This window comes from Strigops habroptila, chromosome 8 (assembly GCF_004027225.2).
Source record: "Strigops habroptila isolate Jane chromosome 8, bStrHab1.2.pri, whole genome shotgun sequence".
Classification (NCBI taxonomy): Eukaryota; Metazoa; Chordata; class Aves; order Psittaciformes; family Psittacidae; genus Strigops; species Strigops habroptila.
The window spans coordinates 60,318,177-60,335,761 of NC_044284.2; the positions used below are offsets into that span (position 1 = coordinate 60,318,177).

At 40.3% G+C, this 17,585-nt stretch overlaps 2 protein-coding genes across 14 annotated transcripts in view; one reads left to right on the forward strand and one right to left on the reverse strand.

Annotated features, from left to right (window-relative positions):
* Positions 1–17,585, reverse strand: part of DOCK7 (dedicator of cytokinesis 7) — a 107,685-nt gene that overhangs the window by 53,630 nt on the left and 36,470 nt on the right. For all 13 annotated transcript variants that reach the window (XM_030494343.1, XM_030494342.1, XM_030494340.1 and 10 more), the window contains exons 11-14: positions 16,923–17,088; positions 16,117–16,259; positions 13,778–13,871; positions 11,787–11,949 (exon numbers count right to left, since the gene is read on the reverse strand). In XM_030494343.1, coding sequence (XP_030350203.1) covers positions 11,787–11,949; positions 13,778–13,871; positions 16,117–16,259; positions 16,923–17,088 — 566 coding nt within the window. The remainder of the gene's footprint in view (positions 1–11,786; positions 11,950–13,777; positions 13,872–16,116; positions 16,260–16,922; positions 17,089–17,585) is intronic.
* On the forward strand, positions 690–10,129 carry ANGPTL3 (angiopoietin like 3). The gene is made up of 7 exons (XM_030494345.1): positions 690–1,255; positions 2,265–2,375; positions 3,218–3,335; positions 4,082–4,195; positions 5,880–5,975; positions 7,795–8,067; positions 9,506–10,129. Exons 1-7 carry the CDS (start codon positions 758–760, stop codon positions 9,706–9,708), a joined length of 1,413 nt encoding a protein of 470 aa, XP_030350205.1. The 5' UTR covers positions 690–757; the 3' UTR covers positions 9,709–10,129.

The window sequence follows — 17,585 nt, forward strand, 5'->3', positions numbered from 1 at the left end:
ATTTATCTCACCCACCTCTGGAAAGCAGCTCTTAAAAAATAAGTTTTATATGGTGTAAATTACTGCACAAACCTTAACATAGTAGAATCACATCCAGGCAATCTCTGGACCTAATTCCCTCTTTCTCACTTAATCTGAACTAGATGACAAGTAAATCCACTGCAGCACAATGAGTTACATCAGAAAATGGCACAAGATGAGAATCAAGTTGTGTGAATCATCTGGGAATATTTTGCCCTTCCACAGTTTATCAAGGAGCTGCACAACCTGAAATACAGCATCCAGGGCTCTTAAGTATGGTAAATCCTTTTATGCTCCCAAGGCAATAAAAGGAATCATACAACACAAACAAGAAGCAGTTTAGGCCCTTATCAAGATTATGACCCAAAATTAATCTATTAAAAAGCTTTAAAAATCTATTAAAAAACCTATTAAAAAGTGTTGTGTGAAAAACACTATGTCATCAATAACATTTTATAACAGAAGGTCTGGCAGATGGAAAAGTTCAGAACCACCTTAATCAGCAATGTGCCTGCCTTTCAGTTTTATCTTCCCAGATATCAACCTACATTCAAGAGGGGTTACATTCGTTCAAATACACACAGTTTAATGATCAACCCATTGGTTTGCCTCTTCTAAAATGAAGAGTTGTATAAATAGATCAAATTCTTCAGCCCAGAAGAGTCACAGAGCAAAAACTCTTAGCAGGAAAAGTCTCTGCATCCTGAACAACCAAAGAGTACCAGGAGCTGAAAACATGAACATCATTCTAGTTTTTCTATTCATTGCCCCACTTGCTCTTTCAGCCGGAGCTGAAAAGGATTTTTCCTCCTTTGATCCTGCTTTATCTCCTGAGACAAGATCAAGATTTGCCATGTTAGATGATGTTCGAATCTTAGCCAATGGACTCCTCCAGCTTGGGCATGGTCTTAAAGACTTTGCCCATAAGACAAAGGGGCAGATGAATGACATCTTTGAAAAACTTTACGTTTTTGATAGGTCCTTTTATGAGCTCTCACTGCAAACTAGTGAAATCAAAGAAGAAGAAGAACAGCTCAGACAAACTACGGCCAGACTGCAAATCAACAATGAAGAGATAAAGAATCTCTCACAGGAGATGAATTCAAAGATTGAAGACCTCATACAAAACAAAATCCAGCTGCAAGAGAAAGTATGGGGACTGGAAGACAAAATCACTAAACTGGCCATTACCCAGCCTTCAATGGAAGAGACAAAAGAAATTTCTTCACTCAAAGTAAGTAGAGTTGTGAAAGCCCCTGACACCCAAAGCCAAAGTAAACTGTCATGCTATTAGTGGGAGTTATGCAATAGAAGCTCATGTTTTATCTTCCTCTTCACTGTAGTACTACTGTGTATTTTGACAAATAAATCACTGCAATAATTTTATAAGAATCAGTGTCTTAATCTGACATATTGTTTATTTTGCAGTAAAACTCCACAGTGAGAAAACTGTGACATTAAAGGTCTCTGTATCTTTTTCAGTATTTTTTGCAAATAACTTTTAAGAAATTCAGTAATAATAGTGATAAAAAATCTTTGCAATCAGGAAAATGATGTGATTACCAAGACCATAGGTTTGTATGTCATCACCTCATTACAAATCAGAGCACTAGGAACTGTCTGCTCACTATAAAAATAGGAAGTTTAAACCTTTAAAGAAGAACATCTATAGTATCTTTATGACTTCCAGGACTAAAGAACCTAGCAAGTGTTAGCAGGCTTAATGTCAATAGAGGCAAGTATTTAGGTGGGTATAAGGTTTCCTATGGAAAAGGAAGTATTAACTGTATTTTGCAGAAATATAAAAGGCCAAGCAACTTGTGTGAACAAATACTGGATGTTTGTGTCAAAGCAGAAAGATGAATCCAGATCTCGTAAATCCCAGGCTAACACCTTAAATGCTGGGAATTGTTCCCTTTTTTGATCAGTGGCACACATCTAGCTTGAATCAAGGGCCAACTTCATAAAACAAAATTGTTCTGGACATGAAAATTGAAGGAAAAAAGCAACAACAATGAAGCTCTACAAAGCTGCCAGTAGTTTGTCTTAAAAAATGGGTGTTTGCTTAGGAGACAAAGAAATCAATCCCTTCAGAGGTCAAGCAGGCAACCCTTCGGAAAAGGAAAAGCAATGTTAAATGGTTTGTGCCTCTCAAAACTAGTCCCATGATAAGAGTTATGGAGGCAGCACCACTATGAAGGTCCTTCTAACCACAACCTTCCTCCTTCCCCTCCTGTCCTCAGGCTTTCGTGGAGCAGCAGGACAATGACATCAAGCAGCTTCTCAAAGTTGTAGAGGACCAGCACACAGAACTCAACAGACAGCACAACCAAATACTGGAGCTGGAGGACAAGGTACCAGAACCATCTCTATTTCTCTTTTCAGAATTTGTCATCTCTCGTAACACTGAAGGAGTCAACGGCCTGACCATTCATTCTGGTCAGCCATCCCTCTTGTTCACAGTTTGGAGGTGTAGAGGAGGGTATAAGCAATTTTGACCACACACAGGTACCTTTTTGGGTGAGAGACTGCTGTGCTGCCAGGCAGGGGGCTATGGCCAGGGCACATGATGACCAAGAGCACAACTTTGAAATACTGCCTGTCAACACCAGGCTGCTGTATTTTCTGACTGTTAACCTTCTTTTTTATCTCTTATTATCCACCATACCACTGTTTTCCCATTGGTCTTCTAAATATCACTACTTTCTACTTATTTCTTCTTTTCCAATATTCACTCCAACAGGGAGCCACGTTCTGCAGTTCAACATGTGTCACCGTAACACTGGGTATAACTGACATGCTCATATTTAATTTATTCCTGAGAGGAGGCTATAAAAGGAAAATGCGTTTCAGCCTAAGGAACTATGGGTTCTGTGCTCTTTAGATGTTGGTATTATTTGTCTAAGTGATGTCACCTGAGGAAATAAGTTAAACCTGTTTGCCCATTAAGAGGCACCTCGTGAGAACAGGTCATTTACTCGCCTCATGAATCCTGCCTTGTTTGAGCAGTGACATTCGTGCGACTGAAATCCACCAGTGTGGTCCTAAAGTTATTTTTATGTTGTAAATTGGATGTTCTAAAGGATTACATTCACAAGGAAAATTACTCTCTGCAGGACATTGTTTGGCTTGATACATGAATCTCATCATTTCAGAGCCTTGGGAAATTAACAGCCTGTAATTATGGTTCTTTCAGCTAAACCACATTGAGCTCCAGGAACTTGCAGAGAACTCCTTCATGGAGGAGCACAGAGAACCAGAGGACATCCCCTTCCCTGTGCCCAACGCCACGGCTGTAACATACAGATCTGACGGTGAGACCTTCTCTCTTAGATGTGACTGTGCAACACACTGCATTCACAGCATGTTCTGTGAACATCCTGTGTTGGTTTTTAATAGTCAAAGACTAAAAGCAACAGACTTGATTTATATACAGTGCTGTGGGAAGGAGCTAGAGTTCCTGCTTTGGGAAAAATGCCATCATCTGCTTAGCCCCAGTATACATGTGTATCTCTGGGGTGACATGGAATAACATCCAGTAATGCAGTAATCCTGCCCTCAATCCTCCTCCTCCATTCACCTCCTGTAAACACATGCTGTGACCATCTTTTTAGAGTCACTTCTAGCACTGCCAATGCCTGTCTTGGAGAGCATAAACAGAGAACTAATTTACTTCTCAGTGGCTAATTATAAGATTTGGAAGAGCTTTCTTTGAAGTTGAAAGGCATTTCAAACTGCAGCAATGGGAATGGTATTTATTGGGAACATTACAAGGGGTAGTAAAGTCCATTTGCCAGAGTCTAGTCCTAGGCCTTACAAACTTTCCAGAATTATTTAAATTGAAACCTTGCCTAATGTATGTCCAACCTACTACAACTTGGCAGCCGTATCACCAAACCCAAAGCAGTGTGTCCATTTCATGACATTTACTGTAAAATGAAATTACCAGTTCAAGTTTTTGCTTTGGCTCATCCCATATAGACATTCAAGTTACAAACTTGGATGAAAACTTCCCACATCCAAACCAAGATTTGTGATTGTCTTCTCTTTGCTTTCCTAGGTGCTGCTCCTGACTGCAGTGCTCTTTATAACAGCGGCACACGGTCCAGTGGTGTCTACACTATTAAGCCCCATGGCTCAGAAGCTTTCGATGTCTACTGTGAAATGAAATTTGGTAAGACACCTGTGCTAGAAATAGTCTAATTTTCACATAAGTAGTTTCTTATAAACCAAACAACTGTGTCTCATCCCAACGTACACAAAAACTGATCATGAGTTATGTATCCTCCTAACTTCTCTGGCTGGCCTGTCTGTGCTCTGACCTCTCCTGAAGTCTTCTCAACACTGCTTTCATTCTTTACTCACCTCCTGATTATGAGGAAAGGACTTTCAATCATATGATATAAATGAAGTATATTTAAAAAACCCAAGCCCCTTTAGCTATAGAAATGAAAATGGCATTTATAAATGCCATTATATTGCAAACAGGAATAGATTTCCAAATAAAAGCAAACAGTAAATAGTAACTACCTTAGTAAAATTTTAATTAACAATGTTTCATTAACAAAGCTTATTACGTAAGACTTAAGATATATCACACTGAAGAGGTGAGTCCTGGATACAGGATTCCTGTATCATGTTTGGGTGAGTCAGTATCTATGTATCATATAGATCCGGAATTTTCATGGACTAGAAGGCACAGCACCTACCCAAGCTCTATCTTTGTTAGAAACCCATTTCTCTGTTCTTTTTGCCACTACCCAGAGATAACACATCACTTGGCCAGTTCACTGTTCCCTGTTTTTTTCACCCTGCAATGCAGCACCACACAGTGCTGCCCTGTGCGTGTCCTGCCCATGTTCCCTGCATGATCCCTTGGCCATGGCTACCTGGAGAGCTGGGGAACACACTGATGCAACCATAGCAGGGCCATGTGATCTGTTTGGATGTGTAAACAGAATGGCATGGGATTGCCCTGTGCGAAAAGCTCCTTTGATTACATTTGTTGAAACTGGTAAAACTAGAGTGTAATGACCTGGTTAGGAGAAAGACCCTCCTGCAACCCCAGCGTGGACACGGCCTCCAACACTTCATACCTTCTGTGGAGTTGCCTTCCCAGCAGCCAAGCACTATCAGTACAGGGAGTCTGACAACCTGATCAAATGTCTGGAACTTTTCAATCTCTTTTTTTATCATCCTCTCTATGTCTGTGTTTCTCAGCCCTCATAAACAAATGGAACCCAGTTAAGGCAGCTTAACGAAGTCAGTCCAGTGAGCTGAGTTACCATGAGTGTGGCCGAGGATTCCAGAGGGGCTCCAATAGCCGCATGTTCTGCTCAGCTGTGCCCACTTGAATTTCTTTCATGAAGATTTAAGCTAACTCATTCTATCTCAAAATTGGAGCACCCAAGAGCACACACATAACTCATGGACAGTTAATACGGCCAAGGCCAGGTTGGACGGGGCTTTGAGCAACCTGGTCTAGTGGAAGTGTCCTTGCCCATGGCAGGGGGTTGGAACTGGATGAGCTTTAAGGTTCTTTCCAACTCAAACCATTCTATGGTTCCATGATTCTGCGAGTCAAACATCTGCTCTCTGTACAGCCGAAAGGGTGTGTAGCTCAGTACACGTGCACTCATGTCTGTTGCAAAATGAAGAGTAAGAGGGATTCATACAGAGCCACCTCCAATGCAAACACATTTTCTTCTTCTCTGGTAGAGAGCTTGCTCACGTAAGGGCAGCCCCAGCAGTGCAGTCTGTAGGTCAGCAGTTGACACTCTCAGTTACTTTCCATCTACTCTCTAATGCTTTAAACATTTAAGCCAGGCTTGGGACTTACCTCCCCTTCTCATTTGCAGGCAGTTCCTGGACTGTAATCCAGAAGAGAGTGGATGGATCACTAGATTTCAACCAAACCTGGGATGCCTATACAAGCGGCTTTGGTGACCTCAATGGTAAAAATCCATTTTTTTGGTGTCTTTTCTTTTTATAAGTTGATTTGAGAAGCTGAATCTTCTTACTGAAAGGTGTTCACATGAAAGCGGACAAAACCAAACACCAAACCTGAACGGTTTACCTAATCAGAACACCAAAAAGTGCTTACCAGAAAATTTAACTCTGTAAAATTCTCAAAGACACACCTCCAAATGTGTTTAGAAACTTTTCCTGAATCAAAGCCAGAATGCTTTAAATGCTATTTTAATTATTGAGATTTTACTACTTATAAAAGCACTTCCCAAAGCCTCTAAAGTATAGACAAGTGCAAAACCTCAGCAAGTTGCTCTTACTACCTTCTCTCAAACTTTTGGCAATCCTGCTTCCCCTAAAATCACCACACCAACTTTTTCAACCTCAAGAGCACCTAAAGTTTCATGTGCTCCCCTGCACTAACACCTCTGGTGTCTCTGTGCAGTGGCCAATCCCTTCCATGGCTGGATAGGGTGAGGAAACACCCATGTTCCCGTTAATCATCAACTCCAAAGAGTCTGTAGCACCAACTGCTGCCCAAGAGCCTTCCTGTCCAGAATATTTTCCCTACTTTTCTCACTCAATGAGCCTACTTTTGTTTAGAAAACAGTTTGACTTCCTAGGCACAGCACAGATCAAAACCTCACCAATGCGGGCAGCAATACTGACTTACTTCCATCTCTTTTACAATAAAGAGCTGCTGTATCTCAACCTTTCCCACATTTTGGGACAGTAGCTCACAACTGAGGGAGACTTTCAGCTGCATAGTTTATCTGATCATATTGAATGCTACGGTTGCTCCTTGATTGGTCTCCAATTCCCACATACTACACCAACATGAAGCCACATCTTTTCAGTGTCATCACTCTCAGCTATGTCCTACTCAGTTCTGTGCTGCATATTCTGAGGTGACAAAATATAGCAGGCTACTGCTCCTTACCTGTTAATTGGAGTATTTTACCCAACCATCTTGTCTTCTATTGCTTTAAATGCCACCTGTATGTACAGCACTCACATTCAGCTACAATACTTCTATATGTGGCAATTACCTATTGTGCACTGATAAGCTACTTAACGAATATAATTTATGAAACTAATTACACCAATTATCAAGAATTCTAGAAAAAGGAAAATGCTCAAGTTAAATTCACTTCATACACAAGGGTATTGAAACCTCAGTTCAGTTCTGCAGCTCCTTCCTTAAGAACTACAACAATTGCAATTAGATTTTATGTATGTCATTTCCTTCATTCGTCACACAGTTGCAATTATACATGTTTTAATTGTCTTGAGCTCCCTCCTAGAGTTTCACAAGAGGTGGAAAAGTTAAAAGAGAAGCTCCACTTCATTTATATCTCTTGCCTTTATTGATCACTGGTGTGCAATTAAGGAGAAGTAAACAGAAAGAATGTAGCAAGAGACCTCTGAAAAGATCAACAGTCCCCAAGACTCAAATTATTGATTTAATTAAAGCAATGAATAAATCCTTTTAAATACTACATTTTCACACATACTACCCACAGGTTATCTGTAAAAACAAATTCAATAGCAGTGTGAGCAATATGGGGGTTTAGGGAAAGTTTAGCACATAACCCCTTCCCCTCTAACTCTCTGCATGGTGACTTCTGTCCCCTAATCCTCCCCTCTGACATCTCTTGATTCTGACATTCCACAATTATTTGAACACATATTTTCAAACACTGATATTTTAAAGGTGAATGAGCTGAAGTATGGGTTAGCAATCTGAAAACCATGGTGTGTTCATGCCTCCTTCCATACTAACAGCATCTATTTACAACTTTGCAGAGGAATTCTGGCTCGGCCTCAACAAGACCTATTCCATTACTAAACAAGGAGACTACATCTTACGGATTGAGCTGCAGGACTGGAAAGATAATAAGCGTTACATCGAGTATGCATTCAGCTTGGGAGGCCCCGAAACAGACTACACCCTCCAGCTTTCACGGATGTTCGGGAGCATCCCCAATGCCTTGCCGGAGCAGACAGAACTGCGGTTCTCAACTGCAGACCATGAAGTGGACATCAAGAATTACTTCAACTGCCCAGAAAACTACCTAGGTATCAATATGCTGGGTATATTAACATGGGAGTTGCTTTGCTACATGAAGGATGCTAGTGGGTAGAAAGCTTTAGTGGGTAGGTATTGATACTAGCCTGGCTTTAAATACAGAAAAGAGAGGGTAGCAGCGCTTTTCCACTTGCAGGAAAGGGCAAAAGATACTTTTTGTTGGCAGACAGCAGGGTCCTACAATGAGGCATCATCTTTCTATTTTATAGATAGGTAAAACTACAGCATAGTGAGGATGTGCAAAGGACCGACATCAGAAACAGAACTAGCAGCACAGGTTGAAATAAAACCCCAGGATGAGATTCTGAGCTATGAAGTAAAAAGCAGTTCTTCCTCTGATGCCTGGTCTGGTATGGCAGCCCGAGGTTGGATTGTTTTATCCCTCCTTGCAATAAAAACAGAAGACAAACTTGACTCTTAACTCAATTTCAACTATAACCCAAAAGTTAAGAATGATGGTTAGATGGGGCTTGGAGCAACCTGGTCCAGTGGAAGGTGTCCTGCCTGTGGCAGGGGGTTGGAACTGGATGAGCTTTAAGGTCCCTTCAACCCAAACCATTCTTGGATTCTATGATGAGTTTCCATTCAAAGGTAGATTTTAGCTGTTTGCCAAGTACACCGAGTATAATCACCCTCAAAAGAGCAAGAGAGATGCAAGGCTGAAGAGTAATTAAAGCTAATTTGGTAAAAGGAGTCCTAATTCTTTGATTTTCTGAAGCTTTTATGCTTTGCCAGCTTATAGCAAAAAGCAAACAATTGAAAAAGCAACTAAATGATTAAACCAGAGGATACAGAACTGCCCTCCAGACACCTGCTTCATGCAACAAACATTCTGTACGTCACTCTAAGCTTGAAAATTGTTAATATCTGAAACAATGCTGAGAGTGTTACTTGGCTTTAGTAACCATAAAACAGATGGCCAACAACTTCCAAAGTGCTAAACTTTCATTTTGAACACAGAGTTGCTGCCAGTCCTTTGCAAGCAGACTGGGCTTGTGATTTAAGCTCGTGATTAAGGACACCAGCCGATAAAAAAGAGAATTTGCTTACTTAAGGCTCTTTGGCCTTTTGCAGATGCAGAGATTTAACTATTTGTACCTGAGAGAAATACCAGCAAATCAGAAACTCAGTTGTAGAGAGTCACATGAAACATGAAGTGTGGAGCTAACTTCTTAAGTGTCCCAATTCAGCGGCAGCATTTGTGTGTGCAGTTTTCTATGCACCACCACTTTGATGTGAAGCAAGCAATGCTGGGGAGCACGAGATCTTTGTATTGGCCCTCAACTTGCAAGTGTAAGTGGGTATAGCTACAGAACCATTTAATTTGGGTATAGCAAGTAATTGTCACTTTTCATGCTGAAACAGGAGCTGAGTGCAGCATGTCAGAGCACAACTGACAATAACTGACATTACAATATTTTTCTTTAGGTGGCTGGTGGCACAGTGAATGTGAGGAAACCAATCTGAATGGGAAATATGTCACACCAAGGTCACGAGGAAGACTAGACAGAAGGAAAGGCTTATACTGGAAACCTAAGAAAGGAAGATACTACTTGCTCAAGTCAACCAAAATAATGATACACCCAACAGATCTAAAAAGTTTTGACTTTGCTCAACCCAATGTAATTTAATTCAGAACATACACACTGAACATCACTACATCAAAGGAGTTCATGTTATGTTTAATAACAGATGTATGTCTAAATCCATACACTGTATGGTGTATTCTCCAATACATAAACCTGAGGCATTTGTGATGGTCTTACAGTACGTTTGGTGAGTATTCCCATTCACTCTAGCCCCAGGGTCAATGTGCTGTAACTTTCACGGAGCTTTTACCTCCTGCCTGGGAATCAACCACCTATTCGTGTATTAGATATTCTTGCTTGGGGGAATGGGTTTTCAGGCTGCTGCATTCATCTCTGGGTTGTGCAGAAGGGAACCCGAAAAGTGTTTCAGTAAATGAAGGGCTGGCAAAATGCTTTGGAGGACATTTAGATATTAATCTATAGAGAAGAAAAGAAATCTTGTTTCATAAAGTATCTAATCTGATGTTTGGTTCATGTTATTGTTGTGGAATGTTTCCATGAGCAAATGAAAGATGGGCAATTCCCCATTTTAGGGTTCTGCGTATTTCCAGACAAGTTTTCAGCAGTGTAGCTCAGGCCAACCTTCACTGAAGCACTGTATTTGCGCAGCTATAGATGTGTACACACACATCAAGCAAGCCAGACACAGGCCTAATCTTTTAGATACCACATTTTGAAGAAGAACTTGAGAGCCAAGCTTCAAAGCCTACTAAAATGAGTAAGAGATCTTTTCTTCTTGTTTGGAATGGAATCAGAGCCATCCCTTTGTGACCTTTTAGTACACCTAACTAAGAAATAAAATGAAAGACCGAGAGAGCACACAACAAAACACTTTTCAAATAGAGAACAACTGCCTGTGGGTCAACTCCAATGGAGTCCATGCTACCAAACAACAAACCCTGGAGGCACAACCTACATGACAGTGTTGGAGTCCTGCTCCTGGAACGCATATACATTTGTTTAACTTCAGCTGCAGAATACTATAAAGCAGAAGGACTATTGACATGCTTGTGGATGGTTGGCCATGGAACTGTTGACTGACAAAGACCTCAATTCTGCAGTTACATTGAGTCATATTGACTTGTATATCTTACCTAACCCTTGTACAGTATGGATTTTTTTATCTCAACATTTGCAACCATACAGAAAATGGTTTGAAACTGTAATTTGTCAGAGTGAAACAACTGTGAGCAGAATGTGCTAATTACAGAAAAACTGCAAAAATACTTTTACTTCTCATGGATTTATTACAAAGAAGAGATGACAGAGTGCTGCTTATTTGTACTGGTGTATTGTAATGTTTAATTACCTGTCCCACCTCTAACAATAAATATAAATCAAAGAAAATAAAACTTTTGAAAAGCCATGAGATACGGAACTTGACTAAAAACTCTTTCTTGTAAGCTTTGCTTTACAAAAAACTAGTTTGTATTTATCTAACTTCTACAACAAGAAGTAACAGATTTGGTGAGTAAGTTGGTGAAATTACTCAGCTGAAGAAGACAATTCCACTCAGACATGTAATGTCTTCGAAGATACTTTGAAAAAGCTTTAAATGAATAGCGGTACATAATGAAATCTGCTCCCTGCCTGGGCCTAGTTGTAGGAAGGTTTCTGTTTTCAAGATACTTTAGAAAAACTTTTTATATTCCAGGTCTTTAGAAGATTTTTTTTTAAGCATTGTAATTAAAGTAATTGCTTTTAAATGAAAAAGGAAATATGAACAAAAGGCTTACACATTTTCTTCATTTTTATCCTTCACTTTAAAGAAGTAAGTCGCTGAAAGTGTCAGTATTAAAACAGTAAGAGCATGACTTTAGCACACAAACAAAGAAAAAACCTCCATAAAACTGAAGAGAATTCAACTAAATTTCACTGTGAAGGTGGGGAAATGGAGAAACCTCTCTCGTGTTCTTTGTTACAGCCAAGTTTTATGCAAATATATTTGTCCCTTCACAACCGTGTATTTTCTGCTGCGTCAGTGTAAACCCTTTTTGTGCCTCTGGCACAGCGGATCTACTGATCCAGCAAGTTTTGCAACAGACCTGATGATAAGGTAGGAATTTTCAGACTTGCCAGTCTCAGGCCCTGAAATGTGAAACGTATTTCAAAATCCTCACCTGTATGTGGTGTTTGGAACGTAGACATCCCTGGCAGGGAACTCCAGGATTTCTCTTGTAGGTCTAACCCGGCTGTCTGGGTAAAGTTTGACTTGCAGCAACTCTGGAGTTAGACAGTAATGAGGATTCTCTGGAGCTGGAGAGATGTCTATCTTTAATTGAGCTGTAAGAAGAAAACAATTTTATTACAATAAACAGAAGTTAATTTAGATCAAAAAGCATATTCATGCCTTGTTTCTTCAGGTTAATATCCTATATATTATTTTTATAAATAAAAAAAAAAGATAAATTACAGCCAATGTGGATTTGTTAAAAGCACAGTGGATAATTATGTGTTTAAAGTGTTAAAAATAACAGTGAATCAAACTGGTATCTAGGGCAACTGGGATACCAGATAATGAGAACCACTGGAAAAGATGGATCTTCACAAGTCCCAACTGCCATTCTTATAGGCAAGTTGGGGAAATACAGTCTAGATAATGCTACTGTGAGGCCCAACTATTGTTAAACACAATAAAATCATAGAATAGCTAGGATGGAAAGAACCTTAAGATCATCCAGTTCCAACCCCTCGCCATGAGCAGGGACACCTCACACTAGACCATGTCACCCAAGGCTCTGTCCAAACTGGCCTTGAACACTGCAGGGATGGAGCATTTGCCACTTCTCTGGGCAACCTGTTCCAGGGCTTCACCACCCTCACAGTAAAGAACTTCCTTATACCTAACCTGAACTCCCCCTGTTTTATAGTTTGAACCCATCACCTCTTGTCTCATCAGTAATATTGCCTATCAAACTGTAAGGATGCATCAGAAGTTGCTGAAAGCTGATCTGCACTGAGATTGAGTATTTTCCTTGGCCAGTCAGGTGACAGCACTGACAGCACATTCATTGTTGGTGGATGGCACTGAGGCTGGAATGATTCTAAAAAATTGGAAGCCAGGAGAGTTGGAGAAATGGCATCAAATGACTAAGGTGAAACATAAAGAAGAGCATTGAGAAGGAGAAGACAAACATATAATTGTCATGGATCAGCACTGTAGAAAAGGGCTAGGTGAGAGCAGTGACAATAAGCCAATGTCCAGAAAAAAGCTACCATCATTCTAAGATATATTAGTGCTGTGTCATGTGTAAAACACTGCAGACAAATCTGTCTGCTTTATTCGGCATGAGGTCTTCAGGGGAGTAGTGTGACCTGTAAGAGCACTGTGCTTGAAGAAAAGCATGGACAGATTAAAGAAACTCTAGCAGAGGGTAACAGATATTTTAAAATCACAGCCTTTGAAGAAGGGCTGAAAAACCCCTGAGATAGGTTAGGCTACAAAACAGAGGTGAATAAGAGTGAACTAATAATAGTAATCAAGCACTTGAAAGGTTGAGATAACTGCCCTGAGGGCATGACAGACCATCATCAGATTAATTTGCAGCAAGGTAATTTTGCAAAGTTTTCTTAATACCTAACCTCACTCCAAGGACAGCCGAGTGCTGGAAGAGATGGAAGCGGTAGTATTGCTGTCACTGGAGATTTTTAAGAACAGGTTAAGTAAATATTGTCAGAAATAGCACAGGTCAGGGACCAGCAATGTTTCACTGCTGGTGTGCCAGCATTTCTATTTCCCTTTCTCAAACAGAGGTGGAGTCTATTCCTATTAACCAAGTGGGAGCCACGAGAGAGATCTCTCAGCTAGAGTGTGGCATTTTACTCAGTGGCATTTTACAAAGGCTCCTCAGCCCCTGACGGGTTTAGGGCCTTGGGGTTTGCATCCTCACCTCACAGATACTACTCTTAGTGTGACAGGAGTTGCATGTGCACACAGACCAGCGAAAAACCTGCCCAAATGCCATCTTCAGTGCTCACGGTCTACCAGGGATTGCTGTCAATGACTTTTTAGGGGGTTTTTCATCTGCTGATTTATAAGAACTGGGTGGCAACTGCGAAGGACTAACCAAATATCTTAACACATGTAAGCCCAAAAGATCTCATTCAATACCTGTGATAGGTCTCAATCTCCGTAGCACTGATGATGGCCGCTTCATGTCGACAAGGAACTTGTACAGATCATCATCACTCAGGCGATCACCTTCCTGTTGGATGTTGGCAAGAAAACAGTCATCTACACAACACTTCAGGATTGTGAGAGAATGAATAAACCATCTAATACTACAGTCTCTTTCCCCTGATATCAAAATGTACCTTCCCAGAACAAGGTGTTAACATTAACATGCTAAATTACAGTTCATTTCTCCATCCTTTTCCCTTCCTTTTTCCCTTATTAATCATCATGACAGCTGCAGGAACTTCTAATTGGAAACCTTTTCTCTCCTCATCAATATTATCTTTTTCCAAACTGAAAATGGCTGTGAAAAGATTCCCCCCAAATATCCAATTTTTATCAAGTATAATAGTTTGAAAAACTATCTGTCACTCAGGTAGTGATCCTTGTTCCTTCTCCTCGGCCTTTTCTTGGGTATGAGTCTAAAAGAGCCCTACTCTTCAGGAGAAGTGTTAAGAAATGGTGGGAAGTAGGAGGAGCCTATTGTCAGTTTTCCTTGTGCTACATAGAATCATAGAATCATTTAGGTTGGAAAAGACCTTTGAGATCACCAAGTCCAACCATTAACCTGGCACTGCCATGCTGCTAGCTCAGAATTTTGTTAATTTTGGAAACATTATAGAAAATGTACCTCTGCCACCCTGTAACTATCCAAAAGCAGAAGATAACTGATCACAAAGGTAATAAGTCACAATATGACAAAAAAGAAGCAAATGGAAGGAGAAAAACTCGGTACTCAGTGGAAGAAAAGGAAGAGAGAGAAATAAAAGACACAGAAGAATCAGAAACTTAAAATCTTCAATCAAAATTAGGCAATTTTTAAAGGACAAATTAATAAAACAAGCTGTTTGAAAGCTGTCAAGTGAAAACAACCTCAACAAAGTAAATAAATGTATGCTTTTGTAAATCATTACTAACTTAGTGACCAGGTTTGAATTGGCGTATATTGCTTCTTACTTTCTACATTTTGGGTGCCTACATTTCAGAACTGGATTCTATTAACACCCCAAGGAACTTCCTTTCTGACAGTGCTGCTGTCACTGAGACCCCAGAAATACCATTCACAGAGCCCAATTTCAGTCATATTGAGTTTCACAATACCATGGAGCACCAGAGGCATGAATGACACTCCACTTCCCTGGTTTGCACCAGTACAACTCAATGCCCTTGGTGGCATTTCTCCTTGTTTACACTACTGTATTTAAGAGCAGACTTTGGATGGCTACCCACAGTGAATGTGGCATGGAACCAAAACAATCAGAAAAGGGAAAAAAAATAAAAGACTTCAACCAACGTTCAATATATAGAACCCAAATCTTTGTATTCCCAATGATTGAGAAATCAGTCCAAAAAGTAGCTGGTTGTACAATAGTAAATCCCTCTTTAAACACAAAGGTGACATTGAAGTAACGATTTTCCTTAACCAGATGTGGCATTAAGCAAATCTTAGCAAAAATCAATGGAGTGAAACCATTTTCTAAGCTTAACTAAAAATCTTATTATGTTTAATCATGGTTTTTAATGCTTCTCAGGAAAATCCCAAGCCAAGCTCTGGCTAAGAGCTGCCACTCAGCAAAGCAGCATCAAAGTGACATGCTTTGTTCTCTCAGGCATCCCTGCATGTGGCCAGGGAACTGATGCCAATCTCAAATCACATTGATGAACCTGGCCCTGATGAAACTGCTGAAGTTTCAATGGATTGTCTATCACCCAATGAAACCAAAGGAGTCCACTGACCATCATGACGAAGGCTATGCAACTCCTAGACTAGGAGAAATATCTGGAGTATTTTTTGGCACATATTAACCCAAAGACGTTACCCTCAGGTTTTGTGAACTTGTTTCTACAAGCACTTTTCCAAATACGTTTAACAAAAGGCCAGCCAAGGATTTTTCCATGTCAGAAAAAACCTGGAGCAAAATAAACCAGTGTTCTCCTGGGGAGACACAGTTCTATTAGTTGGAGTGGTTAAGTCGCTATGCCATAATGATGCTTTATCATTCAAGTCAAAACCAGCTAATAATTCCAATTCCATAAAGTAATTATTCACAGTAACCTTAATGAAAGAATCCACCAATCAACTCTGGACCCCCATGATACAACACATGATATAACAAACCCACTGCATGCTGCTCAAAGACATCCTGTGATCAGGGAACAGACACTCCATGCATTGAAAACATCACAAATTAATCACTTAGGTCCAAACTGACTTTGCATGATCAAATCACTCTGTCCAAGGAGCAACTCCTTAATTACATAGCTTCATACAATACCTGTTTAAAGAAGTTTGTCACTGTCAGAGTAGCTGGTCTAAAACTGCTCAGATTGCAAGCCTCATCCCCACTTGTGGTTCTCTCTAACGAACGCCTCCCGACAATACTGGAATTCCTCCTCTCTGACCATGATCCTTTACGTTCTTCAAAAAATAAAAGCAAGAAGGGAGGGGAATTACAAAAGAAAAGAAGAAAAACGATAGTCCATGAGTCTACTTTTGTTCCAACCAGGATTTTCTACTCAAGAAGATAGGTGCTGCATTCAGAAATTATGCAATAAGTGTGATAGAAGAGGTGGTTATGCTAAGACAATCACACTCCTGAGGCATCAGAAGGCTATGAAGCACAGCTGACTACTTCTGCTCCTCTCACAGCAACCTCACCCCAGTGCCTGACTGCTATTATAAAAGTCTTCATCGTGTGGAAATTTATGTATTTCTCTTGCTCTGAAAGATGATGAAGTTGGCAGTTTTGGGGATGCTGAAGAGCAGTTTCAGATGAGCTATGTGGTTCACAAAGATTAATCCACTCCTTTGGAAAATGTTCATCAGCCTGTAACGCTCTCTCAGTCTTAGAAGCCTGGTTTTAAATAATAAAACAGATGGTTTGCTTGTAAAATCCTTGAAAGATAAATCCATTTGTTATCACGGACTTTTTTATTTCAACCATGACCCAAGACTATCAGAAGGCTTAGGGCAGGAGGAGGAAAGCGATAAAGGAGCAATGGCAGCTAGGGGGTATGAATCAAGACCTCAGTAAACTCTGGATTTCTCCACATTCCCTCATGCAGATGCCAGGTACTGTACCTCCTGTGCCAACTTCAACTTCCGTAGAATCTCTTTCCAAACTTCCAGCGCTGCTCACAATGTTCATTAAATGAATGGCTGTCCAGGCAAAAGGCATCCGATACTTGCCTAGTCTTTGGCAAAACTGTTCTGCCTGGCCTTTCAGTTTTTCCAACTTCTCCTTATTCTGTGAAGAGAATATTTAATCCGAGAGATTAAAAGGAGAGAAATAGGAACAAAGGTTCATATCACAAAATCAGTAACAGTGGTATCTTTTCTACCTTGCAGTGATTTTGTGCTTCAATAGCACCTTCTAGAGGAGGATCACTAAGTGCTATACAAACAGATTTGTGCTTCACAAAACTGCCATCAGGCCAACAGCACCAGACGAGGGACAGCCTGATAGGCCTAAAGTAGCTGGCTTCATGCTCCTGAATGGCCTGTCAAATCCCAGTGAGCTCATCTGCCCACTGCCCTTTCACAAAAAGCTGAATTTAACTCTATGAAGTCTGAAACGGCCTTTCGTAATGTGATTTTAAGTGGCAGGTGCTCAGATCACCTTGAGCTCCATGGGAAACTGAAAACACTCCCCAAATAAACAGTATCATACTCATTTTGTTGAGTATGATATTGAGTTGAGTTAAAAAAAGAATAAGAGAGGACTTTCCCATAATTCTGCCTATT